Genomic DNA, 26,424 nt, shown 5'->3' on the forward strand with positions numbered 1-26,424 from the left:
TTTCAAGCTTCAAAATGAGGGGTCATTTATTAAAATCCGTTTAGCCGTTTTCCCATAATTTCCATTACCAGTTCAAATTACATATAGATTTACATTAAATTTCAATACCTGTAACAATTTATTGTTGGAATAACAAGCATTTTACATGGGTGCCAAAATTCTGACACAGAAACAATTCTTCCCATTCAGGATCGAAATATTTAATTGCTGAGATACCCAAGTCTGTAGTCCAGGACAGTGCTATTTCAACTCCACCAAAACACTAGTGCACGCATTGCAATTACATTCTAGCAGAGGCACTGAGGATGGCATGCTACAGTAGCACATTTGTGCTACTACTTCCTTGACATCACTGGTCAATATGATGCAGGTATATGACACTCCCACCAAGCACAGACATAGCTGCATTATTTTGTAGAAATTCACACTTTTCTTATATACGCAATGATCTGATCGTACTTCATTTCAGTAATGCTGTCGTCTTTGTTTTCTTCTCTTTTGAACTTGATTTTGGTCATTTCCATCAGAAGGTCGGTGATGAAAGTGTCGTGCAGTTCTTTTGGTATGACATTTAAATATGGATTTACTGAAATGGCGAAACCTGGTGAAAGAAAAATATTTTCCAATTATAGTAACATATCACTTCACAAAATAATACGAAAGTAATTTAAGCATTGTGTATATCCTGAACAAATTTGTCAAGTGCATGGTGAAAGTTAAGTAATCTTCATTACAGGACATTACGGAATAGCGAGAGGTTAGGGCTCCCATTTGTACAATCGGCATTAATGGCAGTAGGAATGTCAGTCCTACATGACCACTGCCTTTACCCGCAAGGAAATAACCTTGGTACTTTTTCTGTTATAGACTAAATAAACCACATGTTAGAATTTGAATTCTTAGAATAATTAATAACTAATATTCCCAAGAAAATCTTTTGAACTTTCGGTAGAATGTCAGATAGGGCACTATTTTCGTTGAAACCACTGTAACCGTCGAAAATTTGAATTAAATGTGAATTTTTAACATTGATTTTAATGGAAATTTCAAGGAGAATAAACATATATTCCAACTACCGAATAAGTCGAATTATCCAATGTCAAATATTCAATGTCTACTGCATTCATTTGAGACAGGGAAATCAAAAACTCCCAAATTCCAAGAAACCAAATTTTACAGGAGAGAGAAAAAACTTATCCGTCTTACTAACTTTAAACATTATACATTTACCTATTAATATTGTGTAAAATTACATTCTTTACCAATTAAATTCTTCAAAACCTAAATTTTTACTTTACCTTACGCTACAATTTGAAATAAACACTGCAGGAGTTGGTGGGTTTCTGACTTACACAGTGTATGAATGAAGAAAAGTGAATAAATATGAGCCATGTGAAGAAAAAAGATAAGTATATCATAATTCCCTTATGAAACATTGGAATATACGAGAAAATGGAAGTTTATTATTAAGATTAACATTGCTACATTTTTTTTTAATTTCAATATATGAGACAAAAAATCGCAAATTACCATAAACCACATGAAAATACACAAATAAAATCACAAACAATATTAAAATGTCAACACAGTCTGATTCATGTTACAGATTCTGCTTTTTCTCTCATTCTCATGTTCTTCCTGTGCATCTAGATTATTACTGTCCGCAAACAGAGTTTGGTAATACATCCTACTTTCCTCAGAAATAAACTGAATTAAATTTTGCAAGTCCTTTTGCTTTCTTCTTTCAATGGCAATGCTGAATTATACTTTAGTTGACTGGGGAATGATGCATCTCTATTGCGTTTCTGAAGTTAAATCGACTCCATATTGTGCCTTTCATAGTCTTACTTACATGGATTTAATAGATGTTTGTGAGATTCTGAATACCGTATCACTTTACTCAGCTGGTTGAGCGATAGTGTTGCCACCTACCGGAAATTAAGCTTGGAATGCAAAAACTCTCTTATTCCATGGAGTAAGTGGAGTTCTGACTTCCACGAGTTTTAAAATAGCCCCCAGAATGCAGATGAATGTCGAAATTCGTGTATTCTTGCCTTCCACGCATGCGGGATAAACTAAAAAGCACCACCCAGCTCATAACTCAATTTTGTAAAAAATTGGAGTTAGTGGGTTTTTGATCTCCCTGTCTCATTTGTTTGCGATGATGTTTTAAAGCATAATTAAAATAGATAAAGAAGTTACTAAATAATAAAAAACTTTCGTCTGGTATTAAATTATTGTGTGTTCTTTTTTCCTTTTGTGGATCATGGTTAGGAAACTTTCGTTCTTTCGCTATTAGTGACAGGCATAGTTGCCAACAGTCCTGGATTTTCAAGGATTGTGCTGGATTTTAATGGTGTGTCGTGTGACCTGGATTGAGTTATATTTGTCCCGGAATGTAAAAAGTATTGGAAAAAAATCTGTAAAATTATTTTTAAAATTCCTTATTCATTTTTCAAGGCTCTGTAAATCTATTTTGTGCGAGATCGTACGTATTTGCTTGCTTTCCTCACACAACCAATACGCGGTAAGTGTGAAATACCACATTAAGTATTCCCAACGTAACACACATAACAATTTCCCTCTTCTTACCGCTTAAGCGTCATATTCATTTTACTGCTTTAGGCTTTTTACATATTATTTTTAAAGACGTTCAATATAGTAATAATTATAAATTGGAAACTTACCACTGAAATTTCACCTAAATTGCACTGTTAATTATTGTTTTTAAATATTTGCAAACATTAAGTAAACTCTACAACACCACAAAAGTTATTGCATTTGTAATGCAAGTAACATTAAGGAAGCCGTGAAAAAATCAACAAGATTCCAGACTCATCATAGACTGGGGGAAAAAAAAGACAGACGTATATCGCGGCCTGCTGCAGTATAGCAAACACAGAAAACATTTTATAGGAACAATGTTGAAGATAGATATATTTGTTTTCCAAAGTTGCCGTCATTGAACAGAAACCAAGATGGAGATTTCATTGCAACTAATTAGAAATTCCTCTTTCAGGTATGTAATAAACGATCTTCGCACAAAATAATGTACGATACACGAGCGGTATGTTTGTTTTCATGTTCTCGGAAATTAAAAAAGCTCAAATACGTTTCGCTTTTTCAATCTTTTCCTCGAACATGAAAACGTCACCATACCGCTCTTGTAACACATATTACTATTCAATGTCGTCATCAACGCCACCTGGCGCCTCCTATCGGGTTGTATTGAAATAAAAACGAGGATCCTATAGTATGTTTTAGATATTATAGGCCTATCTTTATTCTTTACTGTCTTTGGAAGTTGATTTATTACTAATAGCATTTAAACGCTGTATTATGCATTTTTTCTACGTAGATGAGGCCATAATATGACATTATTTTTCAGACTTGATCAATAATTCAAAGGAAATTTCATAATCCAGCAAAAGTGTAATAAAATTAAACGTTTTGACCCTCTATAATTAGATGTAATACATAAAACGAATAAAATCAGTTGTATTACAAAATGGATTAATTCAAATGTGTAGTCACGTTAGGTATACAGTATCATCATCTGTCTTTGATTCCTGATGAGAGAATCTGGCAACCTTGGCGCTAGGAAGGGATGAGCTTTGGAAATAATATTTGGTAATCTCGTTGTAATCATGCTGGCCTCTACATTCGAGGTTCGCAGGTTAAAATACGGTCGACGGCACGTATTTTAAACGGCAATAAAATTCTTAGAGTAGCGTCCTGTGAAAGGGGAGTAAAAATGGGAACTCCGTGTCGTAGATTTAATTAATCAAGAGCTCGAGGTAAAATTTGTTGGCCATTTCTACTCGTGTTTAATTTCAACGCTAAATTTCTTGTGCAGTTGAGAACACCGTTAAATAAAATACTACTTCCCTTACTACAGGATTTGGAATAGACCGTGGGGAATACAGAGCTTTCTTCATGATTGCAACATTCACCTTTGATGCGACTGACAACTTCGAAATTGTAAGAAGTTTTCCTGCATTTACAGTCCACAACCTCGAACCCCACATCTTTCAGAATTTTTCTTAAGTCTTCAGCAGGATCTTGTGAATTTTGGTAAGTCGTTACTCTTCGTTGAACTTTCTGTAACAAACAGTAAATATTGTTTATATCTATACTAATAATAAATCTGTAGCCAAAATTTTTCTGGTAATTTTCGATTTTCCAAAAATAATTGGTGTAAACATGTATAATTAACCATCCTGAGACCGAAAATCGCTTTTTTGAAAATTTTGATTGTATTTCTGTCTGTCTGTCTGGATGTTTGTTACCTATTCACGCGATAATGGCTGAACTGATTTATATGAAAATTGGGATATAAATTAAGTTCGTTGTAACTTAGATTTTAGGCTATATGACAATCAAAATACTTTATTTAAAAGGGGATTATAAGGGGGCCTGAATTAAATAAATCGAAATATCTCGCTTATTATTGATTTTCCTGAAAAATATTACATAACAAAAGTTTCTTTGAACATAATTTCCGATAAGTTTTATTCCCTGAAAAATTTTGATAGGACTGATATTTAATGAGATAAATGAGTTTTAAAATTACAATAACAACGCCATCTAAGGTGCTGTACTGAAACAAAAACAAATGACTTCATCTATAAGGGGCTTGGACAACAACAATCGAAAGTTATTAAACAAAGCCTAAGAGAATGTTTCTGTGTTTGTATGAAGTAATTTCGGAAGCTAATTAATTGTTTAATTATTATTTTACCATTGGAAAGTGTAGTTTCCCTAGATGGACATAATTCTACAATGTTATTACAGTAACTTCTGAAAAATAAAGCAAGTAATATAAAGTATACACATTAAAACTAAATGATATGTCAATCTTCAAACCTTTCGTCACTCGCACTGTTGGACTTTATCCAACACATTTTTATATTTGATTATAATTCCTCTCATAGGTCTCCTCTTGAATAACACGCCAATTCTATTCCATTATTGGCATTTCTCGATACGTTTACGAAACGTTTCATATCTATTAATATCTTAAAACAGTCAGTACAGTTCGAAAGGTACTGGAGTGTTCATCGTTTGACTATGTCCAACGCGCTAGCGGCCGTGTAAGTAAATATATTTGTGGTCTTGCTATTTTCATTTCTCTTAGCAATTTCATTGCCAAAAAAGAGAAATTGTATGTATGTATGTATGTATGTATGTATGTATGTATGTATGTATGTATGTATGTATGTATGTATGTATGTATGTATGTATGTATGTATGTATGTATGTATGTATGTATGTATGCGTGCGTGCGTGCGTATGTATGTATGTATGTATGCATGCATGAATGTATGTGTGTTTGTATGTATGTATGTATGTATGCATGCATGTGTGTATGTGTATGTATGTGTGTATGTATGTATGTATGTATGTATGTATGTATGTATGTATGTGTGTGTATGTCTGTGTGTATGTATGTAATGTATATGTGTATGTATGTATGTATGTACGTATGTATGTGTGTACGTATGTATGTATGTGTGAATGAATGAATGAATTAATGTATGTATGTGTGTATGTATTACAATAGTCTCGTTTACATATTCTAGCTATGTCAAAGTTGAAAATATGCCTGGAATTCTGCAAAAAATGGAAGAAGAAGAAGAAGAAGAAGAAGAAGAAGAAGAGCACAAAATGAATAGACCTACTAAGAACAATGAAAGTGATAGCGAATATAGTGACGAAGAATGTGAACACAGTGAGCATGAATCTGAATCAGAACTGGAGTAGATGAAGGTATGTAGGGGAGTGTTGAAATTCCATTTTGTGAACACAGTAAACATGAATCTGAATCAGAACTGGAGGAAGATGAATGTACACGGGAAGTGTTGAAATTCCAGGCTGTGAACACAGTGAACATGAATCTGAATCAGAACTGGAGGAAGATGAACGTGCACAGAGGAGTGTTCAAATTCCAGATTGTGAACAATGTGTCAGTGATTTAGAAGTTAATGCACAGGACTGTACTGAACATGAGTTTTACGTAGGGGGAGATGAAATTACAAAATGACGAAAATTAAGATAATTCAAATCCCCAAAAATAAAATCGAAAAACATTTTGAAGGTATTACCTGAACCCAAATGCAATTCACAAGATGTCTTCACTGAAATTGAATATTTTGATCAATTTATAACCATTGAGATGATAGATGAGATTGTAAACAGGTCAATACTCTCGAACTCGAGACTGCAAAGTAACATCAATAGCCGAAATTATGGCTGTATTTCAAATGATTTTCCTCATCAATACAAAGAATTTGCATATTTAGATAAAAAACTGATTTCTTGATTAATTAATAATAGGTTGGTCGAAATCCAACGTGTGAGTGATTATGTAACAATTGGGCATGCGAGTGATGAAAGGTTTATGGTTGCATTAATAAGAATTAAGAAACATTTGAAAGGAATTGTCACTGTACGAAATGATTGCTCTCTGTATCAAAATGATAGCATTTTAATTATCTAAATACAATTCAAATTAAGTAACATATTAAACTATTTATCCTTCTATCAAACACGAATGTTAGGAGGAAGGAGGGAAAGAGGGAAGATTAGAGTACGTTATTCATCATCTTTCACAGTATCCACCTCGCGACAATGGAATTCCCTGTCACAAAGTATTAGGGGCTGCAAGACAATAAACACTTTTAAAAACAGCTTAAAAGATAACCTTCTTAGCATTTCACTCCAATCATACTGACTTACACTATCACTGTCTACATTGTTACTCCTTCCTTTAGACATGCATCCTGATAGTGCTGTATTTTCAAAATTGTCTCATAATAATCTCTTTCTATTATTTAACATTATTTGAAATATATTAACATTCTATTTATTTTAGCTTAATTCTGCTACGTAGTTTGTATTTCAGTGTTTAATTAATAGTTCATAGTATTTTGTTGTTTAATTCGTAAATAACTCTTATATACATGTAGCTCTTATCTAAATCAAATTGTTGAATTCTTTGTAAATTGATACATATGTATGTATACTTTTTGCTGGTTGAGTGGAAGAGAAGGCCTTACGGCCTTAACTCTGCCAGCTAAAATAAATTATTATTATTATTATTATTATTATTATTATTATTATTATTATTATTATTATTATTATTATTACTATTATTATATGTTTGATTTGTAGTAAAGAACCTGCTCTGGGACAGAAAACTATGAATGAATGAATGAATGAATGAACGAACGAACGAATGAACGAACGAACGAACGAATGAATTAAAAATATGAGTTTGTCGTTTGTGGTACATACCAACGAGTTAGAAAGAGAAGACTATAGAGTGGCCATGTTGTCCTGTACAGCGCTCTTTGCGGTGCCACCGCGAAACACGGCAGATCTGAGCTAAGCGCCCAACTTTGTAAAAATTCGTCTGCTTACAATGTTGTATAACGGAGGTAAGAAGTACAAAAAAAACGAAGAAAAAACATGCCTGTTGTGTGTGCTGCATATAACTGCAATGTCAAAAGGAAAAAGACAACTGATATATCATATTTCATGTAAATTTTATGAAGTTAAGTCCATAGTTTTGTTAATTAGCAGCATTTTTTTTTCATGCATAAATGTGTAACAACGCCCGGCATAAACAAAATAAATGGTTCACTGATAATGTACTTAAACTAAATACTGATAAAACCAATACAATTCCGTTTCAGACCCAGTGAAAAACAAATAGCAATACAATATTAAAACTGTATTTCGACACCGGCATCCTTTATTTCTGCTCCTTCTGTCCTTACTGCTTATACAAGAAGACGATGAGCTGTAGGCCTATTTCGAAGACAAACGATTAATCAAATAGTAATCACTAGTAATGAAGTTAAACTAAATACGGATAAAACCGCTACAATTCTGTTTCAAACCTAGTAATAGCAATCAAATATTAAAATTGTATTTCGACACTCGCATCCAAAATAACGCAAAACTCTGGGGTAGGTCGTATTGTTGTTAGTATTTTGAGTGGAAGGACATGAAAGAACATAATTGAGCACCCACGTGCAATAATGGGGTAAGTATGAATATATTTCGTAACTACTTACCCCATTATTGTACGTGGGTGCTCAATTATACACTAATAATTATCTGTGGTGCCACAGCCCTTGAAAGGCTCAGACAGACCAGCCGGCTGTTGGCCTCACGTTCACATTTCGATAATAATTATACTTTACTGTAACAAAAAAACTGAAAGCGTGTTTTGTCATGTTTCACCCACGTTACAAGCTTAGAGGTAAAGGTTGTTTACTACAGATAGGGCCTACTTTCATTCTATATCTTATGGTATAGTAAATAGTTTTGCAACGTGTAGAGACTGGGAAAACAATTTAATAAAATAATCCGAATCATACTCGTTCATTTTATAGGCAATCTTGCAGGTCGCATTTAAAAGAACCTAGGAATATAAACATTTTCTTCAGTATATTTGCTAGGACTTCTTGTCATACTACATGACAATTTTGGTTAGGTTATTCTTTTAAGCATTCCTTCTAGGAATAGCTCAAGTGTTTTAAATTTAGCGTACATTAGTTTAGATTAAGTTCCTAGCACGTATTTGACGAAATACTAGGGTTTTCCACTTCAGTTTAACTGATTTATGCAAACGAAATTAAGACAGCTGACGATTCTAATGTCAGTTATCACCACGCCCACTTTGTTTTGGGCGCATAAGTTCATTACCGACGGTCGTTCAATTTTCTTCAAACATGGCGGCGCAATGACCACTCTATATCTTTCTCTTTCTAACTCGTTGGTACATACTGTCTCCCAACTGCACCCAGAAGTAATGAAACGCTCTGTCATGTTCTTGCATGGGGCTTGAGAATTTCCTCACCTTTTGATCGGTAAATTTTTTAATTTTCCGTAATAAGGGATTTCCTGTTACTGGGGACTTTTCCCAGAAGATAGAATTTTCAGTGTATTTTATTGCTGATATTTAATTGTTTCGCTACAGTAATTCAGTATACTCGTCCTTGTTTAATTTTGTAAGTCTTCATTCTAGTGGGGTATTTTCTGCTGCTTGGAAAATATGAAAACGAATAATTCTCACCTTCAAATACGGCTGCCATTCTTTTTTCTGACTTTGAACATTATATGCGGCTATTAAGTCAGATCTTGCAAAAATGGTAACTAGAGCCTCTCCTCCAGGTCGTAGTAAGTTGTATATGTTGGTTACGGCTTGCCTGGAAACAGACAGAAGACATAAATTAGGGAACGAAAGCGCAACAATACATTTCACCACCCAAGTCCTCCGAGTTAGCTCTGTGGTAGCTACCTCGGGACTAGGAGGGATGGCGGTGCACAACTTATAATCACTAAATTGTGCACCAATATGACTGGGTTAAATCCCAAATCTCTCCGCAGTGCATATGAAGGGAAGGGATATGTCACTGTTGACAGTGATTCGTCCATCGGATGGGGATATTAAGCCTGTCGGCCCCTTTGGTGCTATTCGATAGGAGTAGGCTACGTGCCGGCACCGGGTTTCCCTTTCTCCCTTCCTCACCATCATCATCCTCACTCATTCCCTACGCTACATTTACACGAACACTTAACATACACTCACCCTAGTACACGAAATAACTCTTCATACAGGTACACATCATGCACAACGTGGCCCGCCGAAGTGGTGTGCAATTTGATAATGGGTCACAGTTCTGCCATCTATCCGCAGTATGCGGAACCCGAATCACGCAAGTGAAGTGGGTAGGCATTGGAAAAAAAACACACAACACGAGATCAAGACAGGGTCATCAATGTGAAGTCAAAATGTTGAATTTCATTTCATTAAATCTTGTTATTTGTAATAATTCTTGGGGACGATGGATTATTATTATTTTCATAATTTTATTAGATTTATTAAAATATAAAATAACCAACACATAAACCTATTACTAGTGTTTTGAAGTAAAAAGACGGACTCTCCTATTCTTCTGCAAAATCATATGCGGAGACTAAGAGGAAGACAGGAAATAGGAAAGACTGGAGAATGCTGGATTTGCAATGAAAGACCTGTCCTTGGGCAGAACACTGAATGGATGAATGAATATTGACATTAATTCTGCTGAAAACTTACGAGCGAGATGGAATTTAAAGAAATAAGCAATCACAGTAAAGCGTTTAAAATTCTTAACAACATAGCGATATAACTTCTAGTTAGATTTAGTAGCCTAAACCTTTGTTCTACTTATGGGTTCAAATGTGTTTTTTTTCATAATCAATCATTTTCATCCTATCATCTGCGCCGTTCTTGTATTCATGGGAATTACATCGTAATGTCGCTATACATTAACTTTCTTACAGATGTGTTTTTTACACATAAATTGTGAGTCTCCATCGTGATTGCGGTTTGAAAGCTTGGATAACCAATCTTCATGCTAAGATTGAATAACAGCTACTGATGATTCTAGAACTAATAGTGCGATTTGAGCGCCAATTAATAGTCTTCAAAATTACACTGATATCCCTAACGTCAATTAATCGTATAATGAACAAAAATGGATCATCTTCCCACAAATAAACGTATAAATATATAGAAAAGAGTTAATTACTCTTCCCATCACCACAACAAAATAAATTATACATGCCATCATGTTGTTTTCAGTAGCTACTGTAAAACAAGCAGTCGTATGTTTTGTTCTACCGGTATACTTATTTACCCTGTCACCCGTCTTGCGGCGAAAGAGGGGAAGAATATAGCTGCCTGCGAGCACGACTATTTACACGGCGGACGACGTACTCATGGCGAGATGACGTGACTGGTAGAAGGAAATGTAAACAGAATGCATTATAAGAATTTCAGCGCACAAAGGTGCTGGAGTGCACTATGATCATTTGCAATCCCTAGTCAGAAACAAAACAATTCCGAACTAATGTTGATATAACCATTTTTGCTTCTATACATACAGTAGCGTGCAAATTAATCCGAACAACGTAATTACTTATGCAAAAACACTCAAACGGGATAAAAAAAAGGATCTAAACATACCTCAGTTATCCATGTGGCCTCCCTTGTTCCTAATAACAGCTCTGAGACGATTTGGCATGGATTCCACTAATTTCCCACAAATATTCTTCATTTCTTCATCGCGAAACCATACACCAATGAGGGCAGAAGTCATCTTCTCCTTTGCAGAACAATCCATTTTTTGCATTCTTCTTTTGCAAATTGACCACAAGTTCTCAATGGGGTTGATGTCGGGTGAGTTGCCTGGCCAGGGGAGTACCTGAATATTCTTCTTGTTGAAGAATTCTGTAGTTTTTCGAGACGTATGGCATGGTGCCAGGTCTTGTTGGAACACGCCTCTGCCATCCGGAAATGATTTTTGCAGCTGGGGTACGATTCTGGTTTCCAATAAGTGAATATATTTGTCAGAATTCATCATTCCCTTGATAGGTATTAATGCTCCAGGCCCTTCATGTGTAAAACAACCCCAAAACATTACTTTAGGGGGGTATTTGGGTGCTTGTTGGAGATGAGCTGCTGTTACTTTTTCGGATCATTTCCGTACGTAAGAAACACGGTGGCCGTGGACCTCGAAATGAGACTCATCGGAAAAAAGTACATTCTTCCAGTCATTCACTGTCCAGTGTTGATGTAATTTTGCCCACATTAAGCGTTTTTTGCACATAACAGGGATTAGCAGTTGCTTCTTAATAGGCTTACGAGCCCTTCGTCCAGCTTCCAAAAGCCTACGCCGCACTGTTGTGACGTGAATATTCGCCCCAGTGGTAGCCATTAACTCGCAGGTTAAGTCGACAGCAGTTAGTCTAGGATTTAATTTACTTTTCCTGACAATTAAACGATCATCTGCAGGTGAAGTCTTCCTTTTCCGGCCACAGTTTCCTTTTTTCTGGGGTGTGATGGATCCAGTCTCCCTGTATTGTTTTATGATCGAATTAACAGTAGCCAAACCGATGTGACATTCTGCAGCAATTTGCCTCTGTGCCATAGAAGAATGCTCTGCTAATGTTATAATTTTAGACCGTTTTCGTGGAGTTGTATCCATTTGTGAAGACGACAGAATGTACACAGGATTGCAGTATTAAGTCTTCAGCACAACTGAAATGCTCATAAGTACAAAACAACAGGCAAAGTGTCACATATTATAAAAAAAATAATGACAGACCTTCAACAATGGAATTACACGTACTACAAATGTCAATTAAAGTGGTATGAACAGCTGTGAAGCCAACAATGACAGAAAATGTAAAAATATGTCGTGTTCGGATTAATTTGCACGCTAGTCTATGAGGAATTCATATCTAAAGTTTGTCCACTTTTTCGATATACCCTGTGTGTGTGTGTGTGTGTGTGTGTGCAGAATTTTCATTAATTGATTAAAGTTCACGTTAACACTTTGTTAAAAACATGAAATTACTTAGTCGTACGTTAAAAAGTGTTAAATTTTTAAAAAGTATATAACTTCGACAGACGGCCCGATTCGACGTTATGTCACGTCTTCTTCAGTGTCTCCTGAACTACTGGCGATCTTGATTCTGCGATGTGCATTTGTCGATGGTGGGGATGGAGGTGTGTTGCTCTTATGGTGGGGCTGTCTATCGAAGGTATATACTTTTTTAAAATTTTAACACTTTTTAATGTATGACTAAGTAATTTTCAGAGGTGTGAAAATTATTAGAATAATCTTAATTTTAAAGGTTTTTTAATAGTTCCTTCACAAATATTAATTGAATTGATGAATATTGGTATATATTACAATACTGATATAGGATATATTTACTACTAACAGTGCCGGAAAGCATTGTTGTACATTGGTATTTTTCTTATTTTACAATTGTTATGAGAATTCAGAAATTATTATATTATGTTGGCGGAATTGGAAACATAAAAAATTGTATGCACAAAACAGATGTATACGTTCATTTGAAGCTTCACAACAATGTAAACGCAAAGAACAATTTGTTTAAAGCATTTCTTAATCAATTTTTTATGTTTCCAATTCCGCCAACATAATATAACAATTTCTGAATTCCCATAACTTATAAAATAAGAAAAATACCAATGTACAACAATGCTTTCCGGCATTGATAGTAGTAAATATATCTTATATCAGTATAGTAATATTATATACCAATATTCATCAATTCAATGAATATTTGTGAAGGAACTATTAAAAAACCTTTAAAATTAAGATTATTCTAATAATTTTCACACCTCTGTACTTTCATTAAGTATGGAGTATTACTCATATCTTCTTAAACTTTAATTTTACAAAAAAAATTTTGATAAAAAAAAGCTGTTGGAGATAGGCTAAAATAAACCGTGCAATATGATGCCAGTGTTCGAAAAAAGGTATCGAGGCATACAGAATGTGAATGCGTATGAATGTTACCCATTCACTCTCGTTTTATGTCATTTAACTACATATTAAACTTGAAACTTGAGACAAATAAGTATGTAATATTATGTTCAGTAGTAGGTCATACAAGTAAACAAAACACTACCATTGACCAAACTTTACAACGGACGCTCAAAATGAGAACCTTTCACAGCCAAACAATGTGCCAGTCTATAACGAAAACAGTCCTTTGTCTTTCTCACAGTTACGTACATAACTGATCTGTTCCATCCCGTATCTAATTCTTCTTTTCAGGTCTCCAGATTTCTTGGTTTATCCCTATACACCCGAACTTCAAGTAGCCCCAAAATAAGAAGTTTATACTCAAATTTAATGGAGATTCGGAATATATAAATCTTAACACATTGTGCTATTTAAACATATTATTATAGAAACAGTACAACACACAGCTTTTCATTTTTTCCCTAAAAATTTAAAATTTTGAAGGAAGAGTTTCCATCACTTTAGCAGGTAATTTATTCGAACTCGCTATCGTTCTGCTCCCGAAAAATAATTTCCCTACATTTGTCATTTGCTTGCCCTGACACACAGGTATCTTATGCAAGTGGCCTTTTTTTCCGGTATGAAATTATCTTTCTAGTCTGATATGGACGTCACTTGAAGTCGGTTTTCAAGATAAGCCTTAATTTTTTTATCCTATGCTTTCTGGCAAAGGCTTATTGAGGTTGAGGCGACTGGAAGGAGAAATTACGCTGCCCCGATGATGATGATGATGATGATGATGATGATGATCATGATCATGATCATGATCATGAAGTGCCAGGAGAGGTCTTAAACCTAAGCCTGACCTAATTTCCAGACCATGGACGAACACAGGAACATTCTTCTTCAAGGAAAAATTCCTGTGTTCCATCCGGGGACCTCATGAACTGTAGTCAGAAGCTCTGACATCTAGCTCATGAGGCTGGTCAGATGTCTTAATGAGTTCTCAAAATCTTTCCCAACGTCTACGATTCACAAGACTTTCATAATTGTTAACTATTCCTGTCATCCCAGAATATTTTTCAGCGTTTTTTTTTTAATCCTGTCCAGAGCGTGAATTTACCTCACTCTATATGGATACTGCGTAGAGTAGGTTTAATTTTTACTTAATTAATAAAAAAATGTCTCTCTCTTCGTAACTTTCGCAATAAACTGTCTAGCTTTTATTAATCAGTTAATCTTCTAGTACTTTAATTTTATTGTATGTTATTATTTGTAATTTGTAATTATAATTGTAATTGTATTCTTAATATTGTAGTTGTAATCCCCTGGTAGAGGGGAAGAGAAGGCCTGATGGCCTTATCTCTACCAGGTTAAATAAATAAATAAGCAAACAAACATACAAATAAATAAATAAATAAATAAATAAATAAATAAATAAATAAATAAATAAATAAATAAATAAATAAATAAATAAATAAATAAATAAATAAATAAATAAATAAATCCCTATATGGATGTATGTCATAATTGGACGGACTAGTGCTCTATAGGCCTATATTCTCTCGCCTTATACATTTTATTATATTTTTTATGCTGAAATGATGTGCACGCCGTGCCTGTGAAACAGAATAAACAACAAAGACTTCATTCCTTGCTAACTTATTTCTCAGTTCTCAGTTGAATTGAAGGTCTTAGGCCCGATTGTATAAACCATTTGATCTTAGATCAGAGGTTAAATTGATCCTTGTTTCAGCTGAACTTGGAATTTTGTGTTGTATAAAGTCTAATCTGAGATTAATTTGTCTCAAACTAAAGTCAACTTTGACTCAAGAAATTTCTCCGATTAAGTTAGATGATCCAAGTTCAGTTATTTCTTTTCTGTTTGAAATATACGAGTGAAAGATTGTGCAAATAAAATATCCATTATTATTAATATTAATAGATATGTTAGGTACAGTTATATATATTTCTTTCAATTTCTTGCCTTAATACACAAACATTCTTATATTTTATAAGGCCCTATCGTGTTCAGCAGTATCAAATAACATAACCTATAATTATATTATGTTTATAACAAACATTAATTATTAATGGATATGATAGGTACAGTTACCCTGAAAAAGAATGAGACGATTCTTGGTCGTCGGAAGTTAAAGTTCTACAGCGCGGTTCACTCGATATCGACGTAGGGATACATAACATGACAGATAGTACAAGAATTGTTACAAGGACCACAACAAGGACAAGGACCAGAATAAGGATCACGAAGAAGACTGCCATTTAAGGCCAGGATTTCACAACATAGCTCGAGTCCCAAAATATCATTGCTTCACTGTACCGAATGGCAAATGCCTGCTAAGGGATCTACATTCTGGACTGCTGCTATCACTGTCTTGTCTCGGTAGCTCATATAGTAGCGTGCCGGTTCCATTGTATAACCGAAACGTCTCGTGTTCGATCCCAGGTAAAACTTTTTTTTTATTGAGGTGTAATTAATTTGTTCAGAGTTCCTCGACTGTCTAATTTGTCGAAAAATATGGAATAATTTATGCCCAATTTCTGGGTCTTACAAGTGGGCTGAACCTCGTCAAAAAAAATAAATCTTACTTGGAAGTTAAAAGTATTCTTCCTCAAACAAAAATCATAAGAAACAAAAAGAGACCTGTTAACTTAAAATCTTGTCCACATGCCATCAGCTTCTATTACAGCTCTAAGTCGATCCGGCATGGATGTCACGAGATTGTAGAATAAGTTCTGATCCCCGGCAAGATCTTCCCAGGTGTCAACAACTTGATCCCACAATTCGTCTCGATTTCGAGGGCGTCGGTGGGCATAGGTGGCTATCCTTCTCTTTTTCAATTCCGCCCATAAATTTTCGATGACATTCAAATCATGTGACTTCGGAGGCCAATTTTTGATTTCGATCTCGGGTCTCCTTTGAAACCATCTTTGAATGCTTGCAGCATAGTGCACGGGATGGTTATCCTGCTGGAACAGCAATGTTCCTTCGGGAAAACGTTCTCGGGCGGAGGGAAGGAATATATTTTCCAGAATGTGCTCGTAAGTTTCCGCATTAAACCGGCCATCGATGCGTTCTATAACGCCAGGTCCATCGTAAGACATCCACCCCCAACACGATATGCTAAAGCGCCCCGATCTTTCACGTCGGTGCACATAGCGCTGATCATGTCGGAGACCATCCTCACGATAGACACGGACAGGACCTTCGTAATCACTCGAGATGGTTGTTTCGTCGGAGAAAATTACATTTCTCCAATCGAAATCCACCCGATTGGTAGCGAAGGCAAGACGGTCGACAGCTCGTGCTTCCCCCAATATTTCCATTTGCGCAGCCCTCCGGCTCCTAATACCGCGGTTCCTCAACCAGCTGATCACAGTCTGTGAAGAGCCGGGAAAGTTAGATGCTGCTCTTATTTCGTTAGCAGTCAGAAAGGGGTCCTGTCGAACTGTCTCGAATAAAAGAGCATCCTCTTCCAATGAAGAAATCCGCGGACGCCCAGGAATAGGGCGATTTTCGACCTCCCCAAAATTTTGGTAACGATGAATCCATCTCGCGGCTGTACTTCCAGGAACACCGACCAAACGGCCAGCAGATCTAGCCCCATATCCAGCCTCAACTAGAGCTATAACTCGCTGTCTCATGTCACGTCGGTTCGCCATTACGATGAGAAATGAGAGATGACGATAATACTTTAGTGTAGACAATGACTATTTAACATGATATAGAATTATTGAAATAAGAGGCATCTTGCATAGTAAGAGTTAATAAATCAACCCTAAATTAAATATCTAAATAACAGGATATAACAGGAAGTCCAATTGTTGCGAAACTAATCAAATTAAATCTAATTACATTAAATAAACAAACCCCAAGTTATGACACCACATTGCTACAGCTAAATTGTATGTTATTAACATAAGCATTGAATAGGTCCGTGGTTGTGCGTTGGACGACAAAACCAAACATCGAAAGTTCGAATCTTGCCGAGGAATGTAACTTCTTGCTTTTTATAATGTAAATCAGACTTATAACTACAATCATTCATATTTCTTACATTATTTATTAATATTTATAGCCAACATTGAATTTGTAAAGAAAAGACTTTAGAAATCTCATATGGAATTTGTGATCTGTAGTGACATAAACATAGATTATCTCTCGGAACTTTTCCGTAAAAGTAAATTAAATTCACTCCTTGAAACTGGAAACCTTATTCGTAGGGTCATTTTCCCATAGCATACAAGCTGAAGTAACACAGCCATTGATAAACGTTTTGTACACAGAATTAGACTGAATTCCTATTCGACAGAACCTATAATCAATGGCTTGTCTGACCATGATAAACAAATCCTATGTGTTTCCAATGTCACTGAACAATTTCAAAATATTAATTTAAAAACTAAGAAAGGATCGTAATTGCTGTATCTAGTGATTATTTACATTTATGTCTACAAAATGAATCTTGGAAAAACATATATAATACTGGTACTACTGATATTAAGAGTAAATATATTGAATTTTTCACTTAATTTCATAATCACTTCAGTGGATGTTCTCCACTCAATGTTGTGAAAAAATTCAAAAGTTAAAACATGTAGATAACGCAGGGACTTCAAAATCTCATTTATTAAAAAGAAGAATCTATATGTAATGAGTTGCAATGTAATGATCTTCATGTTCTTAAATACTGCAAGAAGTACAGTGTAATTTATCAAAAATTATGAAAGATGGAAATAGAATATAATTGAGTAGAAAAGTACAAAATTCAGATAATGCAATTAAACCTATTCGTAATATTATTAAATTTAAACTTGTAGATATCCTAAGAAAGAAAATATTTTTTCATTAAAACCAATGATTATAAAGTAGAGGATCCCAAATCTATTGCAAATTCTTTTAACGTATTATAGTATATAGTACAGAAATATTATTGACAACTTAAACATTCAAGATTTTGCAAAAGATACTGCAATTGGTTACTTAACAGATGTATTTAATAATTGTTATTAATATATGTAATTAGTCAATAACTGCAACAGTGCTTATACATTCAATCATAACATGAATAAAATTGAATGCAAACACGTAGATAAAATAGTTAAAATTAACTGCAGGGGTGAGAATGAAATAATCCAAAGCCATACTTTTAACAAAAATTGTTTTGTGCGAGTGCATTTCTTACACATATGGGAAAGCTATTAATAAATTATTGTAATAATTACTCAACAAATGACATAGCCTAAGGACTCTAAACCTTTGTAGAAGTTTGTCTATTATTACATATTTTTTTAATTTCATTTTAATTGTTAGTTTTTAATATATATGCATTTACATTGTATATATGTGTGTGTATAAATGCATTCATTAGATTAACGTTTATAATATTATAACTTGTAATTTTGTATTGTTTGCGATCATTAACACTTAATCTCAGGACTTTGTAAAACTATATTTCAACGTGACTTAGCTATTTCAACGTTATTTAGACAAAAAAAATCGTCGTGTAGACTAAGAATCGAACTCGCACTCTTCTACACAACACGCAGAAGTCTTACCGTCTGAGCTATGGAAACGACATGAAAGCTTTCCTTTCTGTGCGGAGTGTCGATCTAGTCATGAAGGTCCATTGTCGATTTAACTACACGATTTATGTATATATTTATCTTTTCTTTACGTAATATTATCATATTTTTTGCAGTTTTTTAATTGAATTTCGGAACGATGCTAGTAACAAACCAAATAGCCTGAATTTAAGTAACTCAATATTCGTTATCTTGTGTATCGGTGCTCTGGTCTCCGATCATGCGCAGTGTCTTACATCTGAGACTTTAGGAATATTCAATCGTCTCATCCTTTTCCAGGGAAACTGTACATTCATAAATGTTCAATTAACTGTATTACTAAACGAAAATTGTCGTTTTATAAAGCTTTATTATGTTTAGCAGTATCAAACACCATAACATGATAACAACTTGGAGAACAGTTAACCTTCTTCTTATTGTCCGCCATTATTTACATTGCAAAAAAAAAAAAACCAGTGTCTCCAACAGAGTGTAAATTGGAAAGTCGCCAAAAAGTAGTTGTAAAGTCGCTAGATTTCTCATTATCAACAAAGAAAGATTAAATTTTGTCACTATGGGGTGCTAAAAAGGTCACTAAATCCCTATTTAAGCAATATAAAAGTTAAAAGAAATTGTTGTTGCAAAAGAGATAGAGTCGCTAGATTGGCTACACTGAACAAACCTGTCCGCGCATCACGTATTTCACCTGTTTGTGCGATGTTGCCAAATCCTTTTCACGTGAACTTAGATTGCATTTGAACCAAGGTAATTTGATCGCACAAAAGTTTTATACAATAGAAGAAGTGTCTGAACTCGGTTCACTTTTCGATCTTCGATCAAAGTTGATCTTTAGTCAGGGAGTTTTATACAATTGGGCCTAACACTCTTTTGTTCAGCACAGTATAGCTGTTGACAGCAACTTCAAGTTAGCGTTCAGGAAAATTAGGCTATCCAAAAATTTCTAGAAAATATGCTGTTTAACAATTTTGTTGCATCTAGATAGCTTAAAGACTGCAAACGGTGAGTAGTTTTCTGAATTATACGGTCACATACTTCCTTGGCTTCAGTTCTCTGGGATTCCATTCTCCGTCGCTTGCCGACTGATTCAGGAGGAACCTCAAAAACCAGGTAGACGGCAGCAGCAGTCGGACACTTGAATTACCAAATAGGCCTACATTGTAAATAGTTCCGAGTTCTTCCACAAACAAGCATTCTCTCGTTACGCTTTACTTTTGCAATCTCCAAGCTGTGTTGTGCTGAAGCTGACTACAGCACTTCCCCGCGTAAAAATAGCCAATCAGGGCAGTGATTTCAGCTTCGCACATGCGCATTAATTGTCTACATTCTCATTTAGAGTTTTGAGTAGCACATTGTACCCCCTGAGGCACCAAAGAGCTAAGAGCGAAGACTAAACACTCTAGAACGCGTCATGAACATAACCACGGAAAATTGTCAAATGGCAGATCAGATACTATGGTGGTATTGCAAATACATTATTTGAGTAAAAATTATCACTGTGCTGTAGCACTGTAGCACATAAGGACGGGCCGCCCCTGCTTCATATTTCTATAAACATACCTGTAAAATATAATCATTTGTCTTAAAATATTGAAAGGCAAAGTCAAAAGTATGCTTCAGATATATTAAAGAATTTGCTTTTAGGAGCAAAATATCGAATATATTTTGAATTTATCTCCAAAAATGACTGAGATGTATACATTTTAGTGAATTACTGCACCCTGGTACTTTTTTTTTTTTTTTCAAAATATGGGCCCCCAACATTATTTTTCAAAAACTAAACTCGTATTTAAATTGTTGCAGCAGTGATATTTCTACATACAAAAAATAAAAAATTTGTCAGTTTGTTGCATTTGAAAAATATCCCTTCATGTTTCTATAAACGTACCTGTAAAATATAATCATTTATCTTAAAATATTGAAAGGCAAAGTCAAAATTATGCTTCAGATATGTTAAAGAATGTGCTTTTAGGAGTAAAATATGAGCTGTTATTTTCGAAATTTATAATGCATATTACAGAGGAATACGACAAGGATGTCATAAAGGATGTCATAAAGGATGTCATAAAGGATGTCCTACACTATTCATCATCTACTTGGAAGATTTAGTGAAGAACTGTTTTCAGAATATCGGAGGTGTTATAGTAGGAGGAGAAAAATAAAGTGCATAAGATTATTTTGCTGATGATATGGCGTTGTTAGCAGATAAAACGATAGTAAGGGATATGCTACTGGAGCTAAATGGCAGCTGTGAGCAGTAGAGGATGAATACAAATGCAAACAAGACGAAGACCATGATTATAGGAAGAAAACTAAAGAAGCTAAACGTGCGAATTTGAAATGAGGCAGTTGAACAACTGGATAGCGTCAAATACTTGGAGTGTAATATAAGCAGTAACATGAGCTGCTACCAGGAAGTCAAAAGGACGATAGAAATGGGAAAAGAAGCTTTTAATGGAAAAAGGAGCATCTTCTGTGGACTTCTGGAAAAATAAGTAAGGAAGAGACTAGTGAAGTGTTTTGTATGGAGCAGAAACATGGACATTACGATGAACTGAAGAGAAACGAATAGGAGCATTTGGAATGTGGAAATGGAGAAGATTGGAGAGTATGAAATGGACGGACAGAAAAAGAAATGAAGCTGTGTTGAAAAGAGCTAGTGAAGAAAGAATAATGCTAAAACTGATCAGGAAGAGGAAAAGGAATTGGCTGGGGTCACTGGCTGAGAAGAAACTGCCTACTGAAGGAATGGAAGGAATGGTGAACGGAAGAAGAGTTCGAGGCAGAAGAAGATATCAGATGATAGATGACATTGAAATATATGGATCATACGTAGAGAGAGACAAAGAGGAAGGAAGAAAATAGTAAAGATTGGTGAAAGTTGGATTTGGAGTAAAAGACCTGCCCTTGGGCAGAACATTGAATGAATGACAAACACACAGTGTGCACTTACCTCTGATCAGGAATCCACTGTAGACAGAAGAAGGAGAATACCTTATCAAAGCCGGGAGTTCTGAGATCGGAATCAGGTGGTATAGGCTTTGCGAGATCCAGCTCTAAGAACTTGACTTTAGGGTGGGTGTACTTGCTGCGGGCAAGTTCCAACATGGCAGTCGACACGTCTGCTGCAACTAGAATCTCGAAATCATCCGGTAAGCGAGGCAGTAGCATCTCCACGGTTACTGTCCCAGGACCACATCCAAGATCAGATATCCTTTCTCTAGGTTTCCACGTCATCGATCCCATGTATTCAGACATCGCTTGTTGGGCGGCACTTTGAGCAGGGCCATGTTCCTTGTCATATTCCTCTGCTCTATCCATTTCCTGCAAGAAGCGGAATATTTTTCAAAGATATGGAAAATACAGAGTAAATATCTATTGCATTCTAAACGAAAATTAGCTGAGACTTCGCATAGATGTGTAGTTGTGGACAACGTACAGTAGGCCTATTTCCATTTTAAGTATACACGCCGCACTGTAACTATGCGAACGAAATAAGTAGGCCTATCTCCGTTAAAGGGAGAGGACTGTATAATTTGACATTTCTTTTAATCGATGCACCAGGGTGCAGCAATTCACTAAAATGTATACATCTCAGTCATTTTTGGAGATAAATTCAAAATCTCTCCGATATTTTGCTCCTAAAAGCACATTCTGTAACATATCCGAAGTATAATTTTGACTTTGACTTTCAAAATTTTAAGATAAATGTTTATGTTTTACAGATATGTTTATAGAAACATGGAGGGATATTTTTCAAATGCAACAAACTGACAAATTTTTCATTTTTTATATGTAGAAATATCATTGCTGCAACAATAACCAAAAATGTATTTAAAAATAGGCTTAAGGACTTTACTAATAGACGGTAGTATATTATACACACTACTTAAAGGGTGTAATTGATATCTTGTTATTTGAAGTGTTCTATCAGTGAGGAAGTGTGTTGTGTCAGTGAAGTGTGTAGTGTCAGTGAAGTCTATTGTGTAAGTAAAGTGTGTTGGTGTCAGTGAAGTGGCTGTGCAAAGTATTTGAACAGTGAAATAGTTAGAAGTGTTAGTGAAATCAGGTAGAATTAGTGCAGTGAGTGAGTTGACAGCGAAATAAGTGTAGTGCCGAAAGGTACTTGTGGAGGTATGAACCTGTCACACTCGTGGGTCTTAGTTCGAAATTAAGATACAAATTAGATTTACTTTAAATGTTATTTTAAGTGACCATGCTTCATTTAATTTAGGATGCTCTTTGTTATTATTTTATTATTATTATTATTATTATTAATTATTGTTTTTTATTATGCAAATCAAGATTTCAGGTATAACTCCCTGTAAAGTTGATTTGAATAATTTTGAGGGAAAAATTGTTCCGGAGCCGGGTATCGAACCCGGGACCTTTGGTTTGACGTACCAACGCTCTACCACTGAGCTACTCGGGAACTCTAACCGACACCGATCCAATTTTTCCCTCTATATCCACAGACCTCAAAGTGGGCTGACAACCGTCAAGCAACCAACTTTCGAGTGCACACTAACTCCGTGTGACTTAAATTGTGGTTTCCTGTTAACGAACAGTGACGTGTATTATGCAAATCAAGATTTCAGGTATAACTGCCTGTAAAGTTGATTTGAATAATTTTGAGGGAAAAATTGTTCCGGAGCCGGGTATCGAATCCGGGACCTTTGGTTTGACGTACCAACGCTCTACCACTGAGCTACTCGGGAACTCTAACCGACACCGATCCAATTTTTCCCTCTATATCCACAGACCTCAAAGTGGGCTGACAACCGTCAAGCAACCAACTTTCGAGTGCACACTAACTCCGTGTGACTTAAATTGTGGTTTCCTGTTAACGAACAGTGACGTGTATTATGCAAATCAAGATTTCAGGTATAACTCCCTGTAAAGTTGATTTGAATAATTTTTTTTATTAGTTTTTTATTAGTTGCGTTTATTATTAATTGTCATTATTGAGTGTAATTAGTTACCACTGCCACAGGGTATATACGCATTTGCAGTGTGAATAAATACATACATACATACATACATACATACATACATACATACATACATACATTCAAATTCAAATTCAAATTCAAATTCAAATTCAAATTCAAATTTATTTACAATTTACATTTGAATTGAATACATGTGAATAGATACCCGAAATGAGCATAATGCTCGTGCTCGGGTACAGTCCAGTAGTCTACATAAATTTTACAGTTTACAATTTAAATACGAGTTTAGTTTTTGAAAAATAATTTTGGAGCCAATATTTTGGAAAAAAAAGTACCAGAGTTCAGTAATTTACTAAAATGTATACATCTCAGTCATTTTTGGATATAAATTCAAAATCTCTTCGATATTTTGCTCCTAAAAGCAAATTTTTTAGCATATCTGAAGCATAATTTTGACTACGTGTTTCAATATTTTAAGATAAATGATTATATTTTACAGGTATGTTTATAGAAACATGAAGGAATATTTTTCAAATGCAACAAATTGAGAGAAAAGTTTCTAAATAGCCTAAAGAATGGGTATTCCAAATACTATGCATGTAGCATTAATAGTTGCGAAGATATAAAACTATAAAATTAGAGCAAAAATTAAAGGTACGGAAATTGCAAACAATGTTTAGTGTCATTTAAAAACCCTTTGAACTATACCTTTAAAAATGACGTCATAGCAGCTAACAAGGCCATAAATGAACATTAAATTTTGGTCCGAACAAATGTAACTGTTCGTTCGGCAAAGTAATTTTAAAATGTTACATTTGTTTGAAACAAATTTCTGCACATTTGAAGGACAAAACTAAAATTCTTTCAATCATTTGATATCATAATACATTTGCTGTCTGTTCAACCTGTATTCTGTTGTATACAGATATTGCATACTTTACAAACAGCTTCATTCGAAGTTTTCTTAAAATATGTAGAGTCTTGAAGCCAGCCTGAAAATATTAATTTTCTTCATTAGGCGAGTCTGTTGGGAGACCGGATGGAAAAAGACCTGTAGGGAGGCCGAGACGTAGATGGGAGGATAATATTAAAATGGATTTGAGGGAGGTGGGGTATGATGATAGAGACTGGATTAATCTTGCACAGGATAGGGACCGCTGGCGGGCTTATGTGAAGGCGGCAATGAACCTTCGGGTTCCTTAAAAGCCATTTGTAAGTAAGTAAGTAAGTAAGTAAGTAAGGCGAGTCTGTAGTCTAATGGTGCATTTTTTAAAACGGTAGTGATTTTGAATTAAGACTAAATACCGGTACCGAATTTTGAGACTTGAATATATAATTTTAATTAAACTACAATTATTATCTCCTACTCCTTTTACCAAGTGAAAGAATCTGCTAAATGCGAAGAGGCCAGGTAGGCCTAAATCGCTGAATTCCCGGTATTATTAATTAACGGCTTGCTGCTCAACATCGTTTCTATTAATTGTCGAAGTTTAGAAATAAAGTATAGAAATGAATAATTTCATGTACCTGCAAATTAAGCTTTCAGGAATAACTCCCTGTAAAGTTAATTTGAATAATTTCGAGGGAAAAATTGTTCCGGGGCCGGGTATCGAACCCGGAACCTTTGGTTAAACGTACCAACGCTCTCCCACTGAGCTACCCGGGAACTCTACCCGACACCGATCCAATTTTTCCCTCTATATCCACAGACCTCAAAGTGGGCTGACAACCGTCAAGCAACCAACATTTGAGTGCACACTAACTCTGTGTGACTTTAAATTGTGGTTTTCTGTTACGTACAGTGACGTGTATTATGCAAATTAAGCTTTCAGGAATAACTCCCTGTAAAGTTAATTTGAATAATTTCGAGGGAAAAATTGTTCCGGGGCCGGGTATCGAACCCGGGACCTTTGGTTAAACGTACCAACGCTCTCCCACTGAGCTACCCGGGAACGAAACAGAAAACCACAATTTAAAGTCACACAGAGTTAGTGTGCACTCAAATGTTGGTTGCTTGACGGTTGTCAGCCCACTTTGAGGTCTGTGGATATAGAGGGAAAAATTGGATCGGTGTCGGGTAGAGTTCCCGGGTAGCTCAGTGGGAGAGCGTTGGTACGTTTAACCAAAGGTCCCGGGTTCGATACCCGGCCCCGGAACAATTTTTCCCTCGAAATTATTCAATTTCATGTACCTATTTTTAAACTGAAAGTTTAATTAATAATAAAATTAACTTATTTAATCCATTAATCAGTGTTTCTCAAACTTTTCTGAAGTGGGGACCACTTTTTTAAGTGAGAACAGTTCCGCGGACCACCTTACTCTTGTTCCCTTCGAAAGCAAATTTATCATTTATGTAGCATATTTTAATACCAGTACTAACATTTTAATGTAGAAATAATTAATTAAAATTAATTTAATTCAATTAATTTTATATTAATATTAACTAATTAAGTTAATGTTAATAGAAGAAAATTTTCTTATAGTCATCTGTAAAAACAGAAATAAAAAAAAAATTAATGCGGAAACAT

At 35.0% G+C, this 26,424-nt stretch overlaps 1 protein-coding gene and 2 non-coding genes across 4 annotated transcripts in view; all 3 read right to left on the minus strand.

Moving 5' to 3' along the window:
* LOC138694880 (juvenile hormone acid O-methyltransferase-like) overlaps positions 1-26,424 on the minus strand; it is a 30,245-nt gene continuing 3,821 nt past the window's right edge. For both annotated transcript variants that reach the window (XM_069819041.1, XM_069819040.1), the window contains exons 2-5: positions 21,898-22,268; positions 9,086-9,218; positions 3,954-4,101; positions 1-601 (exon numbers count right to left, since the gene is read on the minus strand). In XM_069819041.1, the coding sequence (XP_069675142.1) occupies positions 423-601; positions 3,954-4,101; positions 9,086-9,218; positions 21,898-22,265 (828 nt within the window). In that variant the 5' untranslated portion in view covers positions 22,266-22,268 and the 3' untranslated portion in view covers positions 1-422. The remainder of the gene's footprint in view (positions 602-3,953; positions 4,102-9,085; positions 9,219-21,897; positions 22,269-26,424) is intronic.
* On the minus strand, positions 23,305-23,376 carry TRNAD-GUC (transfer RNA aspartic acid (anticodon GUC)). Its single transcript has one exon. It is a non-coding gene; the product is annotated as a tRNA-Asp (tRNA).
* Positions 23,591-23,662, minus strand: TRNAD-GUC (transfer RNA aspartic acid (anticodon GUC)). Its single transcript has one exon. It is a non-coding gene; the product is annotated as a tRNA-Asp (tRNA).

This window comes from Periplaneta americana, chromosome 2, assembly GCF_040183065.1.
Source record: "Periplaneta americana isolate PAMFEO1 chromosome 2, P.americana_PAMFEO1_priV1, whole genome shotgun sequence".
NCBI lineage: Eukaryota > Metazoa > Arthropoda > Insecta > Blattodea > Blattidae > Periplaneta > Periplaneta americana.